This window comes from Mus pahari, chromosome 10 (genome assembly GCF_900095145.1).
Source record: "Mus pahari chromosome 10, PAHARI_EIJ_v1.1, whole genome shotgun sequence".
In the NCBI taxonomy this organism is placed as follows: Eukaryota; Metazoa; Chordata; class Mammalia; order Rodentia; family Muridae; genus Mus; species Mus pahari.
The window spans coordinates 89,347,276-89,366,253 of NC_034599.1; the positions used below are offsets into that span (position 1 = coordinate 89,347,276).

General features: G+C 36.1%; 1 protein-coding gene across 1 annotated transcript in view; it reads left to right on the forward strand.

Annotated features, from left to right (window-relative positions):
• Positions 1-18,978, forward strand: part of Atr (ATR serine/threonine kinase) — a 95,095-nt gene that overhangs the window by 37,567 nt on the left and 38,550 nt on the right. Inside the window, exons 22-28 of the mRNA XM_021207218.2 lie at positions 1,168-1,374; positions 2,696-2,809; positions 7,485-7,600; positions 9,518-9,638; positions 11,639-11,776; positions 12,960-13,152; positions 15,084-15,262. Of these exons, the coding sequence (XP_021062877.1) occupies positions 1,168-1,374; positions 2,696-2,809; positions 7,485-7,600; positions 9,518-9,638; positions 11,639-11,776; positions 12,960-13,152; positions 15,084-15,262 (1,068 nt within the window). The remainder of the gene's footprint in view (positions 1-1,167; positions 1,375-2,695; positions 2,810-7,484; positions 7,601-9,517; positions 9,639-11,638; positions 11,777-12,959; positions 13,153-15,083; positions 15,263-18,978) is intronic.

The following is an 18,978-nucleotide window of genomic DNA, read 5'->3' on the forward strand; positions in this document are numbered from 1 at the left end:
ACAAGAAGACCTTGCCTCAAAGGAATAGGTGGAAAGGAATATCCAGTGCCCTCTTCTGATACTGTTTATGTACATACGTTCACATTGCAGACACACACACACTCATACACAAATGAATGGACTTTAGAAAAATAAAGTTAAATAAGTGAGATAAAGGACATAACCGAGAAGATGTGAACCACAGGTTACTGATCTCAGGAAGACAATTGAAAACAATGAACAAATTATGGTCTACTAGAATACATTGACTAAAAAATTTAAGTGTAATTGATAAAACACCAAGTAATTAGTATCTTACGATCTTTATGTATATAAATAACATACATTTATTTTTTCGTATGTGTGCATGCCTGGTGCCTGCATAGGTCAGAACTGGGACTGGGGTTGTAAGTGTTTGTAAGCCAACTTGTGACGACTGGGAACTGAACCTAGTTCCTCTGTAAGAGCAGCAGGTACTCTTTAACCATCTCTTTAACACTCCCACCTCTTTAAAATTCATTGGCATGGGCAAAGAAGCTAAATTGATATAGACACCTAGAGACTCTCTCAAAAAAAAAAAAATCTCTCCAACTGTGCTTATTTAGAGAATTATGGTTAGGAATACGGTTTTAAATACACAAGAACTGAAGAAATAATATTTTTATAAGTTAGCTCTCCTAACAAATTTATTTGAGGATGGGTTTTATTTAGTCTAGATGACAAGAGTAGACTTTGTTTAAAAAAAAAATATAACACCATTTATATATTTCACTGACTTAATTATAAATCTAAGATGAAATAATAGTTGGGCAAGAAGAGAATCTTTATGAATGTTACATATTCCAATAAATAAACTTAGCACTTTTTACATGAGCAATAACTAAAAGTAAAAATATGTGTGTATCATATACCATTTAAAGCTGGCAAACTAGGTAAAGGCTTAACAGAAACGAGCATTAAGTTATACTATCTAAAAAAAATAATTATTTGGCAAGAGAGATGTCTTAACAAGAGCACATACTACTACTGCAAAACATACTGTGAGATATATTATATAAAGTCATCAAAAACTAATTGAAAAGATTGAAGTATAGGAATTTAATTTAGTTTGTATTAATATCTTTAAGCTCTCCAACTTAGAAAAACATGCTGTAAGATTTCTATATAAACTTTCTACTTTTATTTAAGGAAAAACTGATAAAATATGCAACTGATAGTGAAACAGTGGAGCCCGTTATCTCCCAGCTTGTGACGGTAATTTTGAAAGGCTGCCAAGATGCAAACTCTCAAGCTCGCTTACTCTGTGGGGAATGTTTAGGAGAATTGGGGGCAATAGACCCAGGACGATTGGATTTCTCTACAACAGAAACTCAAGGAAAAGATTTTACATTTGTGGTAAGTAATGATTATTTTGAGTGATAATATTTCTCTAAGTTATTTTTTCTGTTGTTTTTTTGTTGTTGTTGTTGTTGTTGTTTTATTTTGTTTCTTGTATATGAGGGTTTTATCTGAAATATGTCTGTGTGCCACGTGCCTGCCTAGTGTCCACAGAGGCCAGAATAGGGCATTGGATCCCCTGGAACTAGAATTGAAGACAGCTCTCATGTGGGTAATGGATATTGAACCCAGGTCCTCAGCAAAAGCACCCAGTACTCATAACTGCTGAGCAATCTTGCTTCCTAAATTGAGTTTTATATATTCCATTTACACAATCAGACATCTTAAATAGCTTTTATTACTAATTAAATACTGACATGGAACTCTTTAGCAAAAAGCAGTACTTTGAGCCCAATCTAATGTTTTCTGTTTTTAGAAACAAAGCTTAGTAATCTAATTATCGTAATCGTTAAGACCTAATTAGTTATCTAAAGATTAACACTTAAACATAATTGCTAGTGTTTCCATAGAAAACTAGTTTCTTAGGATATTCTAGTAATGTATATCTTTTAAGGAAATCCAGGTTAACAATCTGTGCTTTTTGCTTGCTTGCTTGCTTCTTTGTATGTGTGGGCTTGTTTATTGTTTTCAGTGGTAGGGATTGAATTCAGGGCCTTGCTATTAGGCAAGTGCTCTTCTACTGAGATAGATCACCAATCAAAAATGAAAAGTTTGATGTGTACCTGGTGAATCTGAGTGGAAAGAATGTTGAAATTACCTTGGAGTAACTACATTCTGTAAAGCAACTCATAAGGTTTACAAAGTGTAGTTTAGGAACTTCTATGAATACAGTCTGCTTTCTACATTTTATTATTACTTTGTGTATGTGTGTGCACGCGTGCATGTGTGCCACTGTACATAAGTGGAGGTCAGGGAACAACAAGATACAGCATAGACAGAGAAGTTAGTTTACTTCCACCTTTAGATGAGTTCTAAGGTGTGAACTTAGGTCACCAGTTGTATATGGCTAGCACCTTGACCCACTGAGCCATCTTGGTGGCCTTACAGTTTGTTTTCTGCCTGTTAAAACATAAACTGACCTACCTACTCAAAAGTTGAATGATTTTGATACAATTTTATATCATGCTAAGAAGATGCAGCATTTGACTTCTTAGCTTTGGATCCATTTGTTTATTTATTTATTTGCCATAATACCAGCTTAGGTTGACTTCACTTTCCTCTCCTATTTCTAAACTCACTGTGGGTGGTACAGTAACACCTGAAGAAAATTTATGTCAGTTCTTGAATTAATTTTTTTTTTGTTTTTGCTTTTGTGAAGACTGGAGTAGAAGATTTAAGCTTTGCCTATGGATTGCTAATGGAGCTAACAAGAGCTTACCTTGCATATGCTGATAACAGCCGAGCACAAGATTCAGCTGCTTATGCTATTCAGGTAAACATGCTCACATGTCATGGCCATTACTGACTTTACAGTATTAAATGCTAGTAAGAAAGCTATAAATTCCATACTTGTAAAATACTTGACAATCACCTTTATCATCTAAGTGATACAGATTCAAAATAAATATTTTAGAGAACACATTATATTTTCTTGAATGAATAAGAACAAAATATGATATAAATATGAAAATGCCATAATGAAACCCATCACATTGTTGCAAACCTAAAAATAATTTTTAAAAGTATCTATTCTTTTTTAAAAGTATTTAACATATTATAAATACTTAAATGCTTAATATCTATACAAATATAAATGTCCTTTATGCTAAATCATGGGAAATATTATTTATGATCTTTAATTTGATTTTTTTGTGTCTAATGGTATATCTTGGGTAATTTTCTGTGTCAGTAACATATATCTAGTTCATTATTTGCAGTGATCCAATGATACTCAATATGAATGTATTTAAGAAGTTTGCTTGAAGCATCTAGGTAGTTCCACTGCCTTTATAAAACATGACATATGACTTGGGAGCCAGAAATGGTGGTGCACACCATTAATTTGAGCGTTAATTGGAGAGACGGAAACGGGAAGATCACCACAAACCTGTGACTAGCTAACTGCAGTGCAGTCCAGTTTACATAGTGAGCCCTTATCTTGGACTGTCTCAGTGAATTTTAAATTTTAAGTAAAAATGAGTGCTTTTAATCTCAGTATCCAGGAGTCAGAGGCAGACAGATCTCTATAAGTTCAAGATAAGCCTGACCTACCTGAAGAGGTCCAGGCCAACCAGGGATATATAGTGAGAACCTTTCTCAAAAAAATAAATAAAATAAAATTTTAAAAAGATTCAGAGAACATATATACAACAACAACAACAACAACAAAAATCCAGAAAACAAACGAACAAAAAACAACTTTGCCCTGGATTTTGTAATAATTTTTAAGTTAGTTTTTTTGGTTTTGTACATTTATTATCCCCACCCCCCATTTTTGGTATTGGTTGCTTCGTTAGATATTTAGGTCTGTTCTCAATGCATAGGAGGATTGCTTTAGCTAAGTTATTTGAGGCCAAGTTATCAAGACTATTTCAGAAAAGGAGATGGGGTATTCCAGTCTTTGGTCCTGGGATAAGAAGTTACAGAGTAGTTAAAGATATAGCAAGCAGACAAAACAGAGAGCTGCCAGCGATGGGAGGAAAATGTGGTGTTCTAGAAGACCAACATAGGGAAAAGCCATATCTTAGTGATCTGAACTAAATGCTGATTACACCTGTAGTAATTTAAGAATTGAAAACTGTGGGCTGGTGAGATGGCTTAGCGGGTAAGAGCACCAACGGCTCTTCCAAAGGTCCCGAGTTCAAATCCCAGCAACCATATGGTGGCTCACAATCATCCATAACAAGATCTGATGCCCTCTTCTGGAGTGTCTGAAGTCAGCTACAGTGTACTTACATATAATAAATAAATAAATCTTTAAAAAAATATATTATAAAAAAAAATTGAAAACTGCCTATTGAGTACAGAGAGAAAAAAGTCAGTTGTTGACCTTGACAAGATCAGTTTCAAAGAAAGAATATATAGGAAAAGGAAAAAAAGCAAAAACAAATTTTGCTATCAAGCTGGATCATAAAGAACAATAAGTTAGAAAAAAAAAAAAAAAAAGCCCAGCCGGGCAGTGGTGGCACACTAGCGCTTGGGAGGTAGAGGCAGGTGGATTTCTGAGTTTGAGGCCAGTGTGGTCTACAGAGTGAGTTCCAGGACAGCCAGGGCTATACAGAGAAACCCTGTCTCAACCCCCCGACTCAAAAAATAGATTTAAAAAAAAAAAGAAAAAAAAATCCAATATTTCTATATTGCCTGGAAACAGGTTATCAGAAAGGAGACAGTGATGATAAAGAAGTAAGTTGGTGAAGTGTTTGGTTTTTGTTGTGGGTTGTGAATGCTAAGTATACATTCTGCCACTGAGCTATACCCTCAGTCCTGATATAATATTGTAAGCAGGTAAAGAGACATAGAATGAGGTACATATGTAGAAGGGTTAAAAAGAAGCGCAGGAGTTGAGGATGCAGTTCTGTTTGCAGAGTACTTTCCTAACATAAAGCCTGGTGTGGATCTATAACATACCTTGCATGCTAGCATGTATCCATGATCCAAGTACTGAGGAGATAACGGAAGTAAATTCATGCTGAGATACATGTAACCCTACCACAAAAGAATAACAATAAAATCCCTTAAGAATAATCCATTGGAGCTCATGGTCCAGCTTAAAAGTACTGGCTACTCTTCCAGAGGACTTGAGTTTGATTATCAGCATCCACAAGACAGCTCACAACTGTCTGTAATTCCAGTTCCGGGGCATCCAGTGCCTTTTTCTGGCCTCCATAAAGATATATACGCAGACAAAGCACTTATACACATAAAATAATGAATTAATTATAATAACAATAAAGAGCAGGTCATATGAGTACAAGGAACTGGTATTGCCAGACTAACATAGATCTTAAGAATGGAAATTTGGGAGGTCTTCTAACTTCTGTTTTCTCTGAAATTTGACAAAAGATCTGTAACTATAAGTGTACTATTGGTTTATTGTTGGTTGGTTGGTTGGTTGGTTGAGATATGTAGCTCACTAGAGAGTCCTGGCTGACTGGTAACTCACTTTGTAGACTAGGCTAGCTTCAAACTCATAGAGATGTGCCTATTTCTGCCTCTCAAGTGGGGGGATTAAAGTTGTGCACCACCACACCCAGCCCCATATTGATGTTTTTAACTGTGTAGGTAAGTGACCAGAAATCAAAGGAGAATCACTGATCTAATATATCCTGCTACTAAAAAAGGCCTTCTTTATTTTTTTTTTCTCACCTTTATATAGGTATTTGTGTGTATGCACATCTGGAGATCAAAGAACAACTTAAGAGAATCAGTATCTCCTTCCACCATGAGGGTTCTGAGGTTCTAACTAGAAAGGAAGGAGGCGGTGGTACAGAGAGAGGGAGAGAACAATTCAGACACAGGTGAAGACAGAGTAAACCAGAGGATGGGAAGGAGCCAGAAGATTAGAACAAATTGCCAAAGTTAGTATGAGGCCAAGCAGAGCAATTCAGTCAGGAGCTGAGAGGAATCAAATTGAATCAGTCAGCTGGGGGAGGAGTTTGAGCCCATTGACCAGCCAGCCAGAGTTCAGAAAGAACTAGAAAGGGTGAGCCTATTCAGCAATAAGTCTGTGAGGCTAAAAATATTCTAGGACTAGATAAGATTGTATAGAGGCTAGAAGCTTCCAGGCCTAGGTTAGCAGACTGAGGCAATAAGCCTCAGAGATGACAGTTGACTCAGGCGAATAAGTTACTTTTACAGATATTAGGTACAAGGAGTTTATGTCTTAAAAACATTAAATCTCGGGCTGGTGAGATGACTTAGTGGGTAAGAGCCCCGACTGCCCTTCCGAAGGTCCTGAGTTCAAGTCCCAGCAACCACATGGTGGCTCTCAACCATCCGTAATGAGATCTGACACCCTCACAGTGTACTCACATACATAAATAAATAAATCTTTAAAAAAAAGATTTAAAAAAAAATTAAATCTCTACTTACCTCTCTTCCTCCTCCCCAACTCCCTCCCCTCCCCCCACCCCCACTCACTCACTCTCTCAGCTTTTTCAGACAGGCTCTAATTATGAGTGTCATGTCATCCTTACCTCAAATTCTAAATCCTATTTCAGCTTCCTGAGTGCTAGGATTACAGGCAGGTACTGCAGTGCCCGACCGTGTTTGGTTTTTGTTGTTGTTGTTGTTCTTTACAGGAATGATAGAATAGAATAGAATAGAATAGATTGAATAGAATCATTCAGTCTCTGAGCTTGAGTAATAAGTTAGTGGTTTGGGCTATTTTGTTTGAAGACAGTACCTCATGATGTAAACCAGGCTGGCTTGGAATTCCTGTGTAGTCCATGGTCTCAAGCCACGAACTTGTGAAGATCTACTGCCCCTAATGCAAGGGTTTCAGGTGTGTTCTACCACATATCATTTTGAGGTGATTTTAAGCTCAGTATTTTATATCTAGAAGTTATGATTCCTTAAGTTTATGTACTCCATTGAACTTTTAGCTACTTTTATTATAACTTCAAAGAAATCAGATTCTCAGGACCAGGGACTGGATATGTATCTTGGTTACAGAGTGCATACTTAGTATATGTGTGTATGATCAGTCCTTAGCACCAAAAGAAACACTCTAAGGACTATGATTTTGTAAATATAGAATTTCTTCTTGTCTCAAAATAGTTCTTTTTTTTTTCTTTCTTTCTTTTTCCTTTGGTGGGGGTGCTGGGAGGTGAGAAAGGATTTCTCTGTATAGTTGTCCTGGAACTCTCTATAGATCAGACTGGCCTTGAATTTAGAGATCCACCTACCTATGCTTCCCAAGTTCTGGGATTAAAGGTGTTGCACCACCACCACCACCACCCAACTTCTAAATAGTTCTTAATTTTATATTTTAGAGACTATTTTACATGAACTAGCTTCATAATCAAGTGTTGCCATAGCTTTGTGACCCCAAGTACAGTACCTTAATAGTTTGGATCATTGAAATACATGTCTTAAAGTTTGGAATCTTAAAAGTTTTCATTTATCTGTTTCACTGTGGACTTAAATTATAACATATGTGTTTGTAGGAGTTGCTTTCTATTTATGACTGTAGAGAGATACAGAGCAATGGCCCAGGTTACCAGTTGTGGAAGAGATTCCCTGAGCATGTCCGAGAAATATTAGAACCTCATCTCAATACTAGGTAGGTCTTTCTAGTCATTTAAATTATTGTCACATTTTTTTTTAAATTTTGTAAATTTTACTTTCATAGAGTTTTTAACATCAAAAGTATTTTTGAGGTTGGGGTTCTTCGTCAATGAAGTGCCTGCTGGTAAGCATGAAGATTGGAGTTCAGATCCCTGAACCCATATAAAAAGCCAGACCTCTCACATGTACCTGAAACCCATAGGTCAGCCAGCTGGCCAAATGGAATTTGGCAAGCTGTAGACCCTGTTAAAAAGGAGAAGGAAGAAGAGGAGGAGGAAAGAAGGAAGGAAGGAAGGAAGGAAGGAAGGAAGGAAGGAAGGAAGGAAGGAAGGAAGGAAGGAAGGACGGAAAGGAAGGACAAGATGTTCGTCATCTGAGAAGGCACCCAATGTTTCCACTGGCCTCCACGTATATACATACACATTTGCACCAGAGAACACACTCATAGGCACACATAAAAAGTAGAAGCCCACATTTCTGACACTTTTTAAGTAGTTGTGCTAAGTTTTAAGTAGTTGTGTACAAGAGTGACCTTAGGACAGTAATGAGAATTTGTATATGATACTTTTTTATTTAACATTTACATTATTTAATTGTATGTGAGTGTGTGTGTGAGCACATGCTATGGCACATATAGTGGTCAGAAGACAGCTTGTGGGAGTTGACTTGTTCCTTCCAACCATGGTGGTTCAGGGAGCAAACTCGAGTCCTCTAACTTGGCAGCAAGTAACTTTACCTGCTGAGCTATTACACTAGTCCATGGTATGACACATTTGTAACAGAGAGATTGAAGGAACTTCTCAGATGGGGTACCACTGAGCTTTTAATATGCAGTCTCTAAACTTAGATTGCAGCTGTTAATGGTACCTGTATTTGGAAGATTTAATTTTTAGAATCAGTTGAATCTAATGAAGTTCAAAGTTGTCATAGAAATAATTTGTTCAGAAAACTTGAGAATGTGACTAAGCAGAACCTGACATGTAGTTCATACTCATTAATTTTTTTAAATTAAACTCACTTAAGCATTTTAGTCACATAAAAATGTCTTCACACAAAAGTTTTACTCCTGCTTTAGTGTTATATTTGAGATTTGGAGATTTCTTGTTTTCTAAAACATGGAATATAGTAAAATGTATTATTTTTTTGCTGGAGACCTCGAGTATAGAACAACTATAATAAATATCAATTAGAATCTATGCCTTTCAGAAAATTCTACAGCTATGTAGTTGTGAGATGAGAGCTGTTTGAACATGTTTAACAAAAATATGCTGAGGACACAAAGGAAAGTCATACTGCACTAATGGGAGACTTTCTCTCATTTTAATAAGGAAAGCTAAAGACACCAGCTGTGTTTACAGGTTAGAGTTTAAGAAAAGCATTTACTTTTTTCTATGTGAAGTCAGAAGTACAGGAGATGAGATCACTGGGCAAAAGTGGCAGTAGACATGGTACAAATAAATTGAGGAGCCATTAGTATTAGTGAAGGGGAAAATTCTTTAGAAGCTTAGCATTTGATTAAGTGGTCTAGTGAAACATTGAAGTCAGTCGTGATTATAAAACTTAAGGCAGAAAGAATTATCAGTGTACTAAAATTATCAGTTAGTGTCAATAATCAGTGAGTTAGTGGATGCCCAAAAGGAGGAGTCATGGAGGATAATTGAAGTGAGCAGCTTGACTTTGACTGGAGGTCGGGAGGATCTGAGGGTGAGATGAACTCAGATTCTGAGGTGCATCTGAGGAGTATGTAATGACCTGCTCCACCCTAAAGACAGATAGTAGTAGAACAGTACTATCTTTCACCAGAATTCAGCAACTATATCAGAGTACCTGTTCTCAGTAAAGAGTTGCATATAACTTCTTATGCGTTCTTTCTAAACACATATTTTCAATATGTAAATTTTCAAAATTACAGATATAAGAGTTCCCAGAAGTCAACAGATTGGTCTGGAGTAACGAAGCCAATTTACTTAAGTAAACTAGGTAATAACTTTGCAGAATGGTCATCATCTTGGGCAGGTTATCTTATAACAAAGGTAAGAGAACCTAGTTCAAAATTTATTAACTGAATAGAAATTCTAGAAGAATTCTGGAATGCAAAGCACATGTTACAAAAATAATATATTGATATGATTGAAAATGTTTATCAATAATAACAATTTTTAATTTTAATTTTAATTAAAAAATTTAGTAATTAGAGTTCCTAGGTAAAAAGGCTATTCTTTTATCGAAATAAATTCTAGAATTACTTTACTATAAAGTATCCATCATATCTACGTTTTACATTGCAAAATAATACCACTTCAGAGAATTTGCAGGCTGAAAGAATTAAAAGGTAGTATTTTTCATTTTTATGCTTACATATATTAATATAAACAAGATATCTTACCATTTACTGATACTTTTGGAAGAAGATATACCATCTATACTTGTATCTAAAATAAAGATTTTTTAAATGAAATTTCATAAGGTATATCTGTAAATTTTCCCTAATAGAAAATTTCTGTGAGTCTAACTAAAAAAAAAAATATGCTGTGCATTCTAAGAAAATGCTTAAGGGATAATTAAAATTTACAACTTTTGCTTTAAATTTACATGTTTCTTAGTATTTCAAAATAACAGGTATTAAATGACAATTTTAAAGCATTTTCACTTTTTTATAAACACACAAAAATATGTGTGAAATATTGAACATTATTAATTTAACTATTTCTAGTTCCAAATATTTTATTTTTGTCAAAATTTAGTATTTTCTAATTTTATTTGAGATTGTTTCAAGTAAACAATCTTTTTTTTTTCTTTTTTTTCTTTATTATTATTTTCTTTATTTACATTTCAAATGCTATCCCGAAAGTTCCCTATACCCTGCCCCCGCCCCTGCTCCCCTACCCACCCACTCCCACTACTTGGCCCTGGCCTTCCCCTGTGCTGGGTCATATAAAGTTTGCAAGACCAAGGGGCCACTCTTCCCAATGATGGCCAATTAGGCCATCTTCTGCTACATATGCAGCTAGAGACTTGAGCTCAGAGGGTACTGGTTAGTTCATATTGTTGTTGCACCTACAGGGTTGCAGCCCCCTTCAGCTCCTTGGGTACTTTCTCTAGCTCCTCCATTGGGGACCCTGTGTTCCATCCAATAGCTGGCTGTGAGCATCCACTTCTGTGTTTGCCAGGCACTGGGATAGCCTCACAAGAGGCCGCTATATCGGGTTCCCTTCAGCAGAATCTTGCTGGCATGTACATTAGTATCTGCATTTGGTGACTGATAATGGGATGGATTCCCAGATGGGGTAGTCTCTGGATAGTTCATCCTTTCATCTTAGCTCTAAATTTTGTCTCTGTACCTATATCCTTTCATGGGTATGTAAACAATCTTTTTTATTTTAAGTCAAAATTTAAATTCCAGTTAAAAAAGATCCTTTCAAGTATTTTCTAACAGTTCAATAATCATAATAAGTTGAAGATTAGCTCATACCGTTGACATTTGATTTTAAATTGAAAGCTGAAACTTGAATAGACTTACAGTGTTCATGTTTTGAACTTTTTAATGCCCAACTTGTTTCTATTTCTTTTATCTTTATCCTACAGTTTGTCATTGCATACTACTTAAAAGTACCAGCTACATACTTAATGTGCTAACTCAGCATACATTTTTGTTACTTGACTTAAGGAATTAGCACAATTAATTATTAATTAGCACTTAAGGAATTAATATACTTAATAATAGCTAAATAAGATATACTCAGGGAAGTTAATCTATAACAAAACATGAGACATTGAAAAAGAGCTGTAAAAGAGGAGAGGCCACGTATGTTAATGTAGCTAGCAGCTACATTACCACTAGGATCTGAGTACTTTTGGCATTTGAGATCAGTCAGAGGGATAATCTGAAGTTCCCCCTTGGTGATTGTACATCCTTCTCTTCATGGAGAATACCTACTCCGTCATGAATTATCTCACGTGGTACACTTTAACATTCAGTCAATAGAATAAAATGGAAAACTACTAATCTTTCTTAAACCGTTTGAGTTTATAGGTTCGGGATAATCTTGCCAGTAAAATCTTCACATGCTGTAGCATAATGATGAAGCATGATTTTAAAGTCACCATCTATCTTCTTCCACATATCCTAGTATATGTCTTGTTGGGTTGTAATCAAGAAGATCAGCAAGAGGTGAGAGTTAACTTATTTGGTTTCCAGATATGTGTCTTGAGTTCTGAACATGTGAAACTTAATTTCTCTAACTTATTAGTATTAGAAGCTACAGAGTAGGGGCTAACAAGATGGCTCAGTGGACAAAATGCTTGCCACACAGGACTGATGACCTGAGTTCAATATCCTGTTTCTACATAAGAACGAGAGAACCAAGATCTGAAAGTTGTCCCCTGATCATCACATGCACACCATGAAACACCCACACTTGCTTTCCCACGCATACACAAATAATAAATGCTAGCACTTGAGAGGCAGAGTGGCAGGAGCATCAGGAGCTAGAAGTCACCTTCAGCTACACAGCCCATTTAAGTCCAATCTGTGTACATGAGCTCTGTCTTCTAGCTTTAAAAAATGTTTAATACAGCCGGGCGTGATGGCACACGCCTTTAATCCCAGCACTCGGGAGGCAGAGGCATGCGGATTTCTGAGTTCGAGGCCAGCCTGGTCTACAGAGTGAGTTGCAGGACAGTCAGGGCTATACAGAGAAACCCTGTCTCGAAAAACAAAACAAAACAAAACAAAAATGTTTAATACAAAAAAAGTGTAATGTCATTATCAGTTCAATTATTTATTTACTCTGAAATTATAATTACTCTTCTTAAAACTTTTTATAGCCAGGCATGGTGGCGCACGCCTTTAATCCCAGCACTCGGGAGGCAGAGGCAGGCGGATTTCTGAGTTTGAGGCCAGCCTGGTCTACAAAGTGAGTTCCAGGACATCCAGGGCTACACAAAGAAACCCTGTTTCAAGAAAAAAAAACAAAAACAAAAAAAACAAAAACAAAAAAACCCCAACTTTTTATTTATGTGTAAGTAGGTGTCACATATATTTGCAGGTGCCCAGGGAGACCAGAAAAGTGTTTCAGAGTCCCTGGACCTGGAGGTGTAGGCAGTTCTGTCTCATGTATGTCTCCTGAACTCCCATGCTCTGAATGACCAGCAAGCACTTTTAACCGCTGAACCATCATCTGTCTAGACATTTTTTGTTATTCTCATCAGCTCTTCTAACTCACTGATTTAGGTATAGATAAGAAAAGTTATTGTTAATCTGCTATTTCTCTTTAATTATTGCTAGAATGTTTAGTCTTTCATATTAAATGATACGATAGAGATACATTACTAACTATAACTGAATTATTTAGGTTTATGCAGAAATTATGGCAGTACTTAAGCATGATGATCAGCATGCCATCAGTACCCAAGACAGTGCATCTGATCTGTGCCAGCTGAGTACACAGACTGTGTTCTCTATGCTTGACCATCTCACCCAATGGGCAAGGCACAAATTTCAGGCATTGAATGCTGAGAAACTTGCACAGAGCAAACCAAAAGGAGGTAAGGTCAACAAAATATGTGAATATTTTCTTGTACTATCTACCAGTCAACTTGTCCTTTAGTTAATTTTAAATTTAAGCATTAGTTATTTTCTTTTTTGTTTGTTTTTAAGACAGTGTCTCAACATGGAGCCACAGCTGGCCTAGCTTTCAAATGTAGACCAGCCTGGTCTCAAACTCAGAAGTCTGTCTGCCTCCAAAGTGCTTAAGTTTAAGGGTGTGCTGTATCATTTGTTAGTTTTTGCACTACTGGGAATTGAACACGAGGCCTTATATATGGTACACAAGCATTCTACTGCTGAGTAACACCTCCAGTCGTGTGTATTTTTAAATTGGTAATAATACACACTTCTCACTGAGAAAAGACAGTTAATATATGACCTCACTCTAAGGTTAGAATGGAGCTCTGAGGTAGAATGCTTATCTAGTATGTTGGAGACCTAAATACCAGAGTTTTTACCTCCAGTAATGTAAAAATCAAAACAAAATCCAAGAAACTGCAGTTTTATTATATCCATGGACAAAATTCATACCGAATTTTTCTTTATATAAGCTAGGGTTTCTCTGTCTGATTTTTGTGTTTAATGAGCTATGAGTAGGTGATTGAGTGATACTAAAGCTGCACCACTCCTCATTAACTCATTTGCTCCATGTGCCTTGGTGTTTGTGTGTGTCATTTTCACAGTTTCACACTTTAAGTGTTAAAGATTTTTATCTCATTGTTTATTTTCCTGGGTTCCAATACCCTGGGCTGTTACCCAGCAGAATCTACTGGCCCTTGAGCACGTGGTTGTGCAACAACAGCATTAGAGCTACTGTTGTATAATTTTGTTTTTGTGGTATTACAGTTTCACTAGTAAAATCAAAGAATCTTTTAGAGTTATGAATCTCATTAGTTACCCTACCACCAGCCCCTGCACATAGTTATTTGTTGACAAGACTTATATTGATCACACAGTAATGAACACCCTTCTTGGTTTTGAACCACTTTTTTATTGTTCTTGCAGTACACAAAAGGTTACAACCCTATTGCTGCTGTTTCTCCCTCAGTCATTCTCATGGTTATCACGTTTTTCTTTCTAGGTTTTGGGACTAATAAAAAAAAAATTGACAATCTGATATTCCTAAAGAGACAAAATTGTCAATTTATGAGCCACTCCCTCCTTTTATCCATATGCCTAATAAACACAATAGGTTATTATTTTACAAATTTTCTGTATTTGCAAATAATTACCTGTTTGCAGGAATGTTTTCTATAGAGTATGATTAAGTAGCAATTAACCATTTGTTTGTAATAGCCTAGTTCTGTTTGTAAAAATCTTAAAAGCAAGCTTACTAACTTGGCTATTACTTTCATTAACACTGCAATTAAAATTCTTTCTTTTAAGACTAACACTTGGAGGCAAGGAATAAAAATAGCTCATAGATCTTTGCCTAGCATAAAAAAAGGCCAGGACTCAGTCTTCTCCACTGGGGGATGCAAAACAAAATGCTAAACTTTAAACTATAAAGAAATCCTATCCCATAATTCTGCACGTTCCTTACTAAATAATTGCATCTTATTAATATTTTGTAGTCACCAGTAAAAACAATGTACTTCTATTATCTCATCTTCATATCTTTTTTAACAATTATAGTTTTGCATTTATTCCTTGCAGTAATTTGTAAGGAAGGCAAAACAAATATCACAATTTCTGCTTAACAAATGAGAATCAGATTCAATGAGTTGAATGGTGTTCACAGTTAATAAAAATGGGAGAAATGGAGCAAGATCCTCTGAGCAGACATCTTGTACTTGATTAAGACCAAAATACTAGCCACTAATACATTTGTATTATTTAATGAAAAAATTAAAAGTTAGATATGTCATCATTTAAATGTTTATCTTATCAGTCTTTAACTACTCTTTTTTTAATTATTTTTTTAATCCAGTATCAAATGTGAATTTTGAAGACTATCAGAGTGTAACTCGTTTTCTAGACCTCATACCGCAGGATACTCTGGCTGTAGCTTCCTTTCGTTCCAAAGCATACACACGAGCCGTAATGCACTTTGAGTCATTTATTACAGAAAAGAAGCAAAATATTCAAAAGCATCTTGGATTTCTACAGGTTTGAGATTAATATACTTAACAATAAAAAAGAGTAACATTGGTGGTTATTTATGGTGACATTGTTCTTTTGACTGTTCCAGACACTCTTAGGTACTAAATATTTGTAATACTTTAGATGCTCACTGACAGTGGGAAGAGACCGAAATGGATTTAGTAAGATACCTAAGCTGTTGATGCATTGTCTTGAGTAACAGGCACTCGTCCTTATAATGAGAGTAGGGAAATGAGTAACTTCATGGCTATGTCTGAAGGAATGATAGTTATTAGAGGCATCTCCATGGAGTTGGGAAGGAGCATCCTGTATACAAAGAGTAAAATGACAGTTTTAGAATGACATTTAGAGATGATAAAGGAACACTCTATGTCATACAGAACATTAGAAGATGTATACTAGACGAGTATGATCATATTTTGCTAACTGTCTGTAGCAGTTGTGGAGGAAGGGTATAAAGGGCTATGATTCTGGGCATTACTGTTGCCTCAGCTTGGGGTGACTGAATATGGAGATGCAAGAATGCTGATGAAACAAAGGTTTATAAAATAATATGATGCTATGTGAGAAACAAAAGAGGAAGTATATAAGGCTAAGACAGAGGAAGCAATATGATTCAAATTAGCAGACTTTGCCACACTGAAAGTAAAGTGTGGCAGAAGAACTGGGAAGCAGGCTGAGTGTGCAGCTCAGGGATAAACACTTGACTGCTATATGCAAGGTCTTACATGTGGTTGATTACAGCACCACAAATCCACACAGAACACAAATATACCAGGCATGGCATGATGGTTCACACCTGTAATCTCAGTATTCAGGAGGCTGAAGTGAAAAAAGAATTTGCAGAATTTTAATAGCTGGTTTCAGTTTAAGTTCATGATCTTAAAATATCTATAACATTATACAGCTCTTAACAATGTCCTCAGTTCGTCTCTATTTCTCTAATAAAACCACTTTCCCTCTCTTCAAGATGAGTATTTTATACCTTCTCTTCATTTTATCATTCTTACCTCAATCTTAACTAATAGTCTTGCTTCATCCTTCATTGTGAAAGTAGAAGCCAAATCTGCAGCAAATTCTCTGCTAATCTCTTATTCCTCTCTTATTCCTGGGGAAGACTCCTTGTCAGAATCTATCTTTGCACTATGTTCTTGGCATTTAGTTTTACTCCTTCAAAATGTCCTTTCTTCCCTAGTATCATTAATTTCTCTTACTGACCCAGATTATATAGAGCATATAGATATGTTCTACTTAATTTTTAAATAATTTTGAATTAAATCTTGATTCTTCAATAACTCCTTTGATCTTAAATTCTCTAACATGTCTCCTTTCTTGTTTCTAATAGCCAGCTTTAAAAAGACCTTTCTTTCTATCCCTGTATCATCATCTTTCACTCCTATTCACTCTGCCTATTCTAACAAGACTTCTTACCCAGCATAGTGGCACACACCTTTTAATCCCAACAGCTGGGAGGCAGAGGTAGATGGATCTCTGTAAATTCAAGGCCAGTCAGGTCTACAAGTAGAGTTCCGGGACAATCACAGTCTGGTACACAGAGAAATCCTGTCTCTAAAAGCCAAACCAAATCAACCAACCAAACAAAAACACCAAGACTTCTCTTTCTCTCTTTACTTTTAACTTTTGTTGTTGTTATCTTGTTTGTTTGGGTTTTTAAGACAGGGTTTCATGCAAAAATCCCTGCCCAAACTGGCCTCTTAACTCATAAACTGGCCAGGAATGACCTTGAATTCCTGATCCTCTTGCCTCAACCTCCCAAAATCAGAGATTATAGCAGCATGACACTATACCCATTTGTCTCCATACTATTCTTGCTAAAAAGAACAGTGGTTTCCGGGTTACCAAACTTTGTCCATATTTTCTTAAACTTGCAGTATCACTTGACAGACCTTTCTATTCTCATCAAGACTTGATTTCAGCCAGATTTGGTGGTGTATAGTTGTAAACCCAACATAAGTTCAAGGTCTTCAAGGCTAGCTTGGGCTCTATACAACCCTGTCTCAAAACACTCACAGAAGGGCTTTGTTGTTTTGTCTTTTAATCTAGGAGACATTTGCTTTTCTTCCATTGCTTCAGGAATATTTTCTTCCCCAGAATTCTGTTCTCTGGTTTCTCTTACCAGTGCAAACTCCCTAGTCCCCAAAATCACTTTATTGAGTCATAGCTTGTGTACAAAAGTTGTATATGTCCAACATGTTTGTAGATAATACAATCAAAATCTGTAATCATAGTCAGTACTAGGAGCATCATTACTTCTAAAAATGTCTCCCATACTCTTTATTGATTGATTGTGTGTGTTAAAAGCATTTAATATGAGAACATTTATTAAACTCTAAGCATTCAATAATATGCACTAACTTCAGTCAGTATGCCTTACTCATGTTTTATAGTGTGACTGTGTATGTGTAAATAACTCCCTAGACCCTGACAAGCACCATTTCTCCTTCCTACTTTTATAAAGACCCTAAAGCAATGATCATGTATATCCCTCTAACATGTCTGTCTTATTTGCCCTACAATTCTTGAAACAACAGAACAGAGGACTTCTGTGCTATTTCCTTTCTATCCAAACTCCACAATTAACACTTTTTAGTATCTACTTGTCACATATCCCTCTACCATCATCCCACATTCACTCCTTCAGTTTGTTTTTTGCTTTTTGTTGTATTTCAGAGTTTCTGGCATTTATGTATTAGGTCTGTTTTATTCCTAGTTTTTTCTTTCCCACATAAAAATCCTTAAACACAGATCAAATATCTTAAAAGTAATAAGTGGTATTTATCAACCCGTGGTACACTTCAGATACAAATAAATGAACTTCAAGATCAGAGCAGCAAGATCTCTAGCAATTCCCAGTACTCACGCTTGCCCAGTTATCCGAATCCCAGTGCTGGTGCTGAGCTGTCCATTCTGGCATCATTTGCTCATTCACAGTTGGTTGCAGACAGTGTGGACATCAAGATCACACATCTTTCCACATGCTCCAGGTGTAGATGTGGGCTTATTCTTCACTACTTTTTCTTTTTGCTATCAAATTTATCCACATAGCCGACCACTTCTGCCTGGTTCCAAACTTCTTACAGCCATTCTCAATATAATAAGCAAATTCTCTTGCTATTGTAAGCTATTCAATTTTTCTGCTCAAACCATGAGTAGATAACAATCTTTACTGAGATGAACACCCAAAAGTTCAGCATCTGCCATGTTGGAAGTGTGCATGATAATCACAGTGAGCTACAACTTCACATCCATCAGGACAGAGGGCTAGAAACAGCTGTGGTGGGCACATTGTCTCTTGACACTGCGCTTCTTTGCCTCCAAGGTGATGCCCTGCATGAGCTTCTTATGAGCTTATCTGTCGTTAGCTTCCATTTATTCTGTTTATTTCTAGTATTTTTTTCTTTGTCTCTAAAGAATGTCTTTAATAAAGCTAGCTGCTTTTCTATCTTTTTTCTTTAAGATAGAAATCTTAAGGATTTCTATCTTTAAGCCTAAATATCTCCTTTAAGTCGGGGTAGCATTTTGGTTTTGGTGGTCATTTGTGAGTGGTTTGTTTTTTGTTTTTTGTTTTTTTTTCAGTTGTTTGTTAAATATACAGGTTTTGTATGTTTGCTTAACTTGCTTTTGACAGGGTCTTATATGGTCCAGGCTGGTCTTGAACTCAATATGTAGCCTATTATTCCTTAACACTCTTGCTTCTACCT